Source organism: Gavialis gangeticus, unplaced genomic scaffold (genome assembly GCF_001723915.1).
Source record: "Gavialis gangeticus isolate Ggan-Ray unplaced genomic scaffold, GavGan_comp1, whole genome shotgun sequence".
In the NCBI taxonomy this organism is placed as follows: Eukaryota; Metazoa; Chordata; order Crocodylia; family Gavialidae; genus Gavialis; species Gavialis gangeticus.
Window position 1 is genome coordinate 37084174 of NW_017729033.1, and position 9101 is coordinate 37093274.

A 9101-nucleotide genomic window follows, 5' to 3' on the forward strand; every position below is an offset into this window, starting at 1 on the left:
CTTCTTCATGGTAAGGGTGGCCAAAATTTGGAATGGGCTTCCAAGGGGGGTGATGCTGTCCCCTACCTTGGGGGTCTTTAAGAGAAGGCTGGATAGGCATCTGGCTGGGGTCATCTGATCCCAGCACTCTTTGCTGCCCAGGCAGGGGGTTGGACTCGATGATATGTTGAAGTCCCTCCGGACCCTAGCATCTATGAATCATCTGTGAATTCACAGTTACTGTATATATTCAATTCTAAGGTGAGGGTTTTTTGCCCTATTTAACTTGGGGAAACAAGCTCCTCATCTTAGAGCAGAAGCAGGCAGAGTCCAGCCCATGAGCCAGATCCAGCAGGCAGTAGACTCCATTTCCCAGCAGCCGCTGCCTGCATGGCTGGAGCCAGTCTCCTTGGAGACCCCAACTGTTGCACTGTAATAGCACAAGCCTGGGGTTGCCATGGAGATTGTTCCCAGCTACGCTGATAGGGGGCACAAGCCTGGGGTTGCCATGGAGATTGGCCCCAGCTACGCTGACGGGGCAGGGCAGGGCAGGGGGCTTCTCCAGAGCTGCTGGGATCTTGCAGCGGAGGCAGCTTGGTTGCCTGCAGACTCCTGGCAGGGGCATGCAGACAGGAGATCACCGCTTTGCCCTGGCTCCTTGAGTGGTGACAGCCTGGTCCTGAACAGGTACAGAGCCATGATCCGCTGCCTGGGCACCCCTGCCCAAAGCGTGCAGGTGGCCACTCGCAGCTGTGCCCTGACCCTGAGCCAAGCTGCCCCTGCTGCAAGATCCCAATGGCTCCGGAGAAGCTCCCTGTCCTGCCAGCACAGCTGGAGCTGGTCTCCATGGCAACCCCAGCCTTGCACTATCACAGCCATGTGGGCAGGGGCTTCTGGGAAATGGAGTCCAGTTGCCAGCTGGATTCGCCATTTTGCCCACCCCTGTCTTAAGAGTTATGTGCAATGTTTGTGGGGGGGGAGCTGCTATGGCTCAGACTCCAGCCCCTATCTGGGGTTATGGGAGGACTGGGGGAGCAGAGGCTAGGACAGAGGCGGGCAATTATTTTGGGCAGAGGGCCACTTACTGAGTTTTGGCAAGCCATCGAGGCCTGCATGACAGTGAGGGGCAGATAAATATTTTCTAAATTTTTTAGGGGGTCCATGGGCCAGGTAGAATGGCCTGGCGGGCCGCATTCGGCCCACCCTGGGCTAGGAGGGAAGTGGGGAGCCGAGCGGGGGGGGCAGGTGCTGGAATGAAGCAAGGAGCAGAGGCTGGGGGGAGCAGGGAGCAGAGACTGTGAGGAAGGGGGCAAGGAGGAAGGCTGCTTGACCTCCCCACACCACCTGCCTCCCTACTGCCAGCCCCACTGCAGAGGTGGGAGGGATAAATTAAAAATGATCCCTGAATGACTAGATTCAATACATGGAAAATGAAAACAAATGTATCAATTTTCCATGTATAGAATCTAGTTATTGGGCAGTCATCTTAAATTCGGGTCATCTTGAGTAAGCATGCTAAACTAAAGCTGGGATCTATAGTGGCCATTGGCTGCTATGAGTTACCACACTATGGGGAAATTAGATTACAATGAACTGGCTCTTGCTACTGGTATGAGTTAGGTCATGGGTGGACAAAATGTGGCCCGGATGCTGAATGCAGCCTGCCAGGCCATTCTATCCGGCCCGTGGGGCCGCTAAAAAATTTAGAAAATTAATATTAACGTGCCCTGAGCTGCCTGTCATGTGGCCCTTGATGGCTTACCAAAACTCAATAAGTGGCCCTGTGCCCAAAATAATTGCCTGTCCCTGAGTTAGGTGCTTCTGTGCTAGGTACTTTGGGAGAAAATCCTAATGTGCAGCCCTAAGTCATGAGCCAGAAGATGCAGCCCTGTGCTTGGCTTTTCCTATTGGCTTACTGCTGGTGCCTCACTGCCAAGCACCTAGGCACTCTGGATCACCAGCTCTCTCCATTGCGTACAGGGGCTCCTACATGCTTAACCTGTCAGTTTTCATTCTTCTGGAATAATGCACTTTAATTTTAAGAGCTGAGGCAGCTAAGTGTGGATGCATATAAGGAGAGTTTGGATCTAGCCCAAGTGCCTTATGAGGGGATTTTGAGGAGAGTTTGAAAGTGTAATATCCTGTATTTCAAAATCTACTGCTATGCTTACATGCAGGCAAGTAATGATCTTTTTTGCTGTGTCACAACACATGCCATGCATCAAAGACTTTTTCTTTGCTACAGAAAAAGATGTGCAGTTAGCATATGTTAGCTAATGTATAAAGACATCAGTTTCCCACTGTGGACATAGACAAGATCTCAGAAGTGAAGTGCAGCCAAAACTTAAGAGTTTCTCAAATAATGGGATCCGGCATTTTGAAACGTATGGCTCTCGAGTTCAACACCTGGAGTTTGAAAATGTTTATGTATGTAAGAGCAACCATTCAAATACATGGCAAAACAGGCCTACAACAATGAGCCAAATGAGAGACATTCTTAGAGATCTGTGTAATTATGAATATTTCATGACTCAAAGGAATTATCATCTGTATACCCCTTTATCTTTAAGTTGCTCATTGGCTAGTTACTAAAAATATTAGGTTCAGTTAAATGTACTAAAGATGCAGAAAACTATACAAAACATCTGTGGGCTTCATCGACCCTCTGAAGCCAAGAATCGAATCAGGCTTATTCATAAACCCATAGAAACGTGCTAGCTGCTGCTCTGCAAGGTCAGTAAGTGTTTTCCCATTGACTTCTGTGGGAGTAGCAATATGCTGCTAATACTACTGAAACGTTGTGCTTTGTGGTTAATGAGCAAAAAGAATGACACTACTTTGTTTGCAGGAGTTGGTGGCTCGATACGTTGCTTTGATTCCTGTCTTGCCAGATAGCGTATCATTTGCTGGAATCTGTGACTTATGGAGCACATCAGATGTAAGTAAAGGGTAGAAGTTTTTGTTCCTCTTTATTCTGAGGCTTAGTTTTCTTTGTAATTGACATTGATCCTTTCAGTATTGTCAGTTGCTTCAAAGAACGAAAAATGTCTTTGTCATTACTGAACCATAGGTCAAGGTTTAAAAAAAAAAATCACCCTGAACTAATTTGTACAAGTTCACCAAATGGTTCTGGTCCAGTAGACTACAACATATTGGACCTGTGATCACCATAAGATGTTCCTCATTTTCCACTACAAAAAAATTAAGATGCTCAGTAAAGGAAAGAAAATAAGAGAGAAAATAAAATTTAGATAACATCTACTGTGTTCTCCATATAACTGCACTGAGTCAACATAGTTTCCTCATGAACATGGAGGATATGGCTTGCATGTCAGCTGCACTGTCAGACTTAACCAGGCTCTGATGCTTTGTCAGGAGGTAAAATGATAGCAGTAGGGAAAAAAAAATTCTATGTATGAGACTTAAAAACAATGTTACTTAATCCACTCTGAGTAAAACAATGTACTAGAAACAAATTAAGTGAACCTGACACTTATGATGTCAAGTTGTAATGACTGCCTTCCTTCCCATTCTGTCCTAATATTAGCAGTAAACATTCTTCTGTTTCCCACAAATTAAAGATTAATTCCTTGTGCTGTTTTAAATGAAATTGTTAATGTTTAAAAAGTTAAGTAAAATCCTTGTATTTTGCTAAACCCTACAATGTGAACAGTATAAAGATGTTTTGTAAATCTGAAATATGAAATATTTGAAAACCTGATTGGTATTAAAGTTTATTTTAATCTTTAATTACAGTTCACAGTTTATTTATAGTGAGAAATGCTTTTACCACTTGAAATAAATAGCATGAAAAGTGTTGGAGAAAATTTAGCTCTGCCCCAACTGAAAAAGGTTTGTTTATTCTAATCCATTTATAAGCTTATGGGCAAGGAATTATCAAGGAAACATGTTCTTTTTGTATGATTTGCCTGAGTGCTGCCTTTGTATATGGATGTAACTATTAAATTTACACAGGCCACTTCCTACTAGCTGTACAACTGGAGCAGTGCAAGCCTTAAAGCCAGGTTAATTTACACTCAAATATCACCTTTTCAGACTATAATATAGGATAAACGGTTTTAGACAAAAGCTCCCCCCCCCCCCTTTTTTTTTAAACCAAAGCCTTATCTCCATTGGACATTCGTCATCAAAAACGCATGTAAATAGGGGGCTGGAAGGTAGTGGAATTACCAGTACATCATGTACTAGCCAGAGTAGCCCAGAAGATTTTGTCAGAAATCTGTACTGCAAACTCAGAAGGTAGAATTTGACTTTTGTGGTTAAAATTTCCTATCTAAATGGATCTGCCCCAGCTCCCTGCAGCAGTGATAGTGTGGTCCCAAGCCAGGGCAGAGCCGTGATCTGCTGCCTGGACCATGCAGGCAGCAGATCACAACTCTGCCCTGGCCCTGGACCAAGCTGCCCCCACCACAAGATCCCAGTGGCTCTGGAGCAGCCCCCTGCCGTGTGCCCTGCCAGTGCGGCTGGGGCTGGTCTCTGTGGCCACCCCAGCTTTGCACTACCACAGGGCAGTGGCTGGGCCCTCTATGGAGACCAGCCCCAGCCAGGAGCTGCTGGGAAATGGAGTCCAGCTGCCAGCCAGATCTACCACTTTTCCCACCCCTGAATTACTGCATAATATGCAGTAAGGACCTGATAGTTGCAGGTTACTTGCACAATATTAGGAAGGACTCTTAAATGACTTTGGTTGGGAGCTGCACCGATACTTATTTATAAATGTAACTTTTGTTTCTCAATCAGCAATTCCTTGATCTTTTGGCTGGTGATGAGGAAGAACATGCTGTGCTCTTGTGCAATTATTTTCTTGGTATAGGCAAAAAAGCCTGGCTTATAATTGGAAATGCTATCCCTGAGGTAAGAGATTAATTTTTCATCTGATTTGAACATGTCTATCATCTCCAAATGCCTATGAAAATGTAGCATGCACCAGCAAAAATGATGAAGTTCCAAGCAATGAGTAAGGTTTTCTCTTGAAGGCATGATTTTTAAAGTAGTGATCACAGGACTCTAAAAACTGGAGCCATTATCTGGTAACTGAAAGAAAAATAAGGTAGAAGGTTATTTGTGTGTGGAAAAAATAGACACGGTGCATTTAAAGTTAGAGCGGTGGTAAGTGTAATCCTGCTTCACCGCTGTCTGGCATATGTAAACCCTCCTCTAACATATATTTTGTACAAGTGTAAATGACTGCCAAGAAAAAGGCAGTGGGCAGTGTAACACATTTAAATTCCTTCACCAGTAGGGAGCAATTTGTCCCCATAGAATTTGGCAGATTCCTGAATGACTGCTACCACCAAATTTTCTGAAAGGCTTCAACATCCATGGCCGTACTTTCCTCTGTAGCTGTAGCAGAATGCCCTCAAGTTTGACTGTTGCAAAACAGTTGTGTCCTCAGCATTCTTGAGCAGTTACACAACTGGGTTTTGTGAAATCTGGCCATATTGTTCCCTCCTTTAATAGCACTGGGATCAGATGCTCAAAATTCAGTTAATCTGGTCAAAACCTGATGGAGATTGAGCCCCATGACACCAGAAGGAAGTTTTATTTCACAAACTTCCAGATACCCAAAAGTCCAGATAAGGTGCTTGGGTTTGGGGAAAGGTAGAAGAGCATCTAAAGCGGTTGACTGTATATGTTGGGGTTTGGAAGAGAGAAATGGGTGCTGGAACAGAAGTGGGTTGTCTAGGGTGGCTGTCTAGGCATGTGTGCCTGGGGACGCAGGTTTTTGTTCAGAGGCATACCTGGTGTCAGTGAGGCCAGCACAGTCCAGCCACCTTGCTCCATTGATGTTACCATCTACATCCTTGCTGGCTGGCTGTTTGTTTGGTTCCAACAGGACAAGTAGGAAAGGGCAGGCAGCCTTAGAGCTAAAAAGGTGTTGCACACAAGTCTCTGTATCTCACCTTGGACACGTGCAGTTCCAGAAAGGCTGCAAGGAAGGATACGCCTACCAGATGTTTGTCAGACAGTGGACTGTTGTCCTGCTAAGTAATTTTTCCTGGGGACTGTTGGTGCATATTATGCAGGTATTCATTCTAGTTTGGATGCTTCTAAGGCTTTTATAGTTAACCAGATTCCTGTAGTGCTTTGTTAATCATGCCTGGTGGGCCAGTTGAACCTTATAAGCTTTTGCTTAGTCACCTGTCATGAGAATTGTCTAGTAAGGGCGTTCTGCTTCTTTGTTGAATCATAAGAATGGTAAATTTAGCAATCTTTATTCTTCCCATTTTAAGAATACCAGACAGCTGCCAGTAAAGGGGATTTGTAATCCTGTTGTTGCAGTATTTTAGATGCTTCTGTTTTTGAGTTAAATACATGTGAATGAGATAATTTTGTAGGACTGTGTTGCAAATGAGTTAGCTGTAGAAAAGATTGTGTGCAGTTATTTGCTGAGCTTGCTTCATAAGAATGTTACAGCTTGTAAGAAATGCAGACTAGCTGTTTTACTGATTATGGTTTATTATAGTCCTGATCAATAACTATTTGAGCCATGGTAGATTGGTTTTCTTAACTTGTATTCATAAATCAACTAATAATCAGGAAAACCTCCTTTTGCATGCAGGGTTTTCAAAAAAAAAATTATTATACAAATACACATATTGATTCTTACCTACAGTTAGCTCTGTAAAATAGATCATTAGCAAGACTTCACAGTGTTAACATGAATGCCAGCATTGCTCTGGTAGTTTACTATAGCCAAGTACTTAAGCTTCCCTAACAGTTTAGTTTTATAATTCAGTATATACAGAAAACTTAGTTTGAGCCTCATTGTATATTATAGCAGACTCTTTCAAACCTGGTCTACATTGTGGTGGCCAAAAATCATTCCTCAGTGAAAGTGGTCTCACCATTTTCTAAAGAAACCAGTAAGACTCTTGCTGATAGCCTGGGAAAGAAGGCCAGGGACTCAAGCAAATATGGAGATTAGACTCTCAACCCTAGTATCTGTGACAGGCATGCTGGCTGGGCAGTGTGGAAACATATGTACTTTTATTCTATGGGTAAATGGAAAATTACAATCTCCTTGTGGTTTCAATCTGACTACATTTGAGAATGACGAAGTGTTTCATCCGTGCTGATGCCACATACTACCTACGTGGTTCTAATGTAATCCAGAAGAAAGCAACACACAGCTTTAAACTTGAGATGCATAATTACTTGAATGCCAGTTAAGATGGTAGAATTGTAATGAGTTTATTTGAAGCCAATTATATTCAACCAGTTGGAGAAAAAAAAAGTGTTGTGACTTCAGTAACAAAAAAATCATGTGGTACTGCATAAAATGCAATATCTGTTATCCTTGCAAACCAGCTTTTAAAAGGTTTATCTTTTTCCCTCATAGGGACCAACCACATATGTACTTACTTGGGAACAAAATCAGTATGTGATATGGAATCCTAGTACTGGACGTTTTTATGGACAATTTGATACTTTCTGTCCACTTCAAAATGTGGGCTGCTTGATTAGCTCTGATAATGTAAGTATTTTCCATATTTTCTTAAATATGGGGCTTTTTTGTCATCCCTTTGTTTGCCTTATGGTGGATCAGTGCTAACATGCTTTATATTAAATAGGGAAATAGATCATCAAACAATGGCTCTGCCATTTTAATTAGGATCTGGCTAATTTAATAGTTAAACGTTGCCCTTACCTAGTGCTAGACAGACTTTTACCAGAGTTTTAAAAAAGTGTTGGAACTAGAGCACCACGACCAGGTAGTGTAAAAGGTGTGGCGCTCTCAATTTCACCAGACCTTGGCCCATTTGCATCAGCTAAGGATTTGACCCAACATTTTTTTTTGAGAGTAACTAAACCAGGATTTATAAATAAAGGCAGCAGTCTACACTGTGTGTCGTATAACCTTTGTGGATTCAGTTTTTCCAAATTATGCATGAAAGCTAAATAACACTGTGGTCCAATATTGGTCTTTCTGAGCATTATTTCTAGTGATAGTCATACTGTGCGTCTCCAACTACAGGTGATTCTTCAATAGGTCACCTGCACCTTTTTTTAAAAAAAGGTCATCAATGTTTTAAATACATGTCACTGGGTGTGTTTTGAAGCAAGTATATACACATACATTTTATAAAACCTAAAGAGGCTTACCACCCTTTGTTGGACTGTGGAAACGTTAGCTAATGTACTGTCATTTGAACCAGAACATATTTGCTATAGTTCCCTAGGTTTATATGGCTGTGTGTATACTGAAGCCAGTTATAGTTGCTTTAAATTATCAAGGCTTGTTTTTAATACACATGTCTGATTTAAGAAAATGTTCCATGCTGTAGCTTAAGTAACAGCTGTTGTGACTGAACAACTTCCCTTCTCTGTCACTGGCAACTAAGACATTCATGAGAATATTAAAAAAATTTTTCTTTGGGTCGATCTTCATTGCAGAACATGTTGGGGAAAATAGCTAATGCTGGATTTTCAGGTTAAGAAGGTGCCCAAAATAGAGGTGTCAGAAGAGGAGACACTGAAGCAAATTGAAAAAATGTAAAGCAACAAGTTACCATAGGTACAGCTTACAGTTCTTAGGAAATTTAACTTCTGAGTCACTAACAGAAAGATGCATGTTAAAATGATGTGCTAGGGTACTGGACAGCTGTAGGTGAGGTACCCATCTTAAAAAGATATAGGTTATTCTGAGAATTGCAGACACTTTAATTCAGTATGAGGTAAACTGTTTTGAAGTCATAACTAAAAAGATAAAGCATCAGGAAAAGTGCAAATATGATAGGCACAAACTAGCATGGCCCTGTAAAGCAAAATTGTGCTTCATACTCCACAAGAGTATTTTTAGACACATTAATGAATTAATGGTTAAAGGAAAACAGGTTGACATGATTTTGTTATTTGCTTTGAAGGATTTTGTTATATTTGCTTGACATATATACATTATACATATATAATGTATACATATATACATTATGTCCTTGATGCTCAACTAGCTTTGAGCATCAAGGACAACAAAAAGTCCTTTTTCAGATATGTGGGGAGCCGGAGAAAAAGCAAGGGTAGCACTGGACCCCTGCTGAACCAGATGGAGCAACTGACAACTGACGCCCAGGAAAAAGCCAACCTATTAAATGGGTACTTTG

At 42.0% G+C, this 9101-nt stretch overlaps 1 protein-coding gene across 3 annotated transcripts in view; it reads left to right on the forward strand.

Annotated features, from left to right (window-relative positions):
* Positions 1 to 9101, forward strand: part of CC2D2A (coiled-coil and C2 domain containing 2A) — a 146650-nt gene that overhangs the window by 128824 nt on the left and 8725 nt on the right. For all 3 annotated transcript variants that reach the window (XM_019525932.1, XM_019525934.1, XM_019525933.1), the window contains exons 28-30: positions 2828 to 2917; positions 4741 to 4854; positions 7343 to 7477. In XM_019525932.1, coding sequence (XP_019381477.1) covers positions 2828 to 2917; positions 4741 to 4854; positions 7343 to 7477 — 339 coding nt within the window. The remainder of the gene's footprint in view (positions 1 to 2827; positions 2918 to 4740; positions 4855 to 7342; positions 7478 to 9101) is intronic.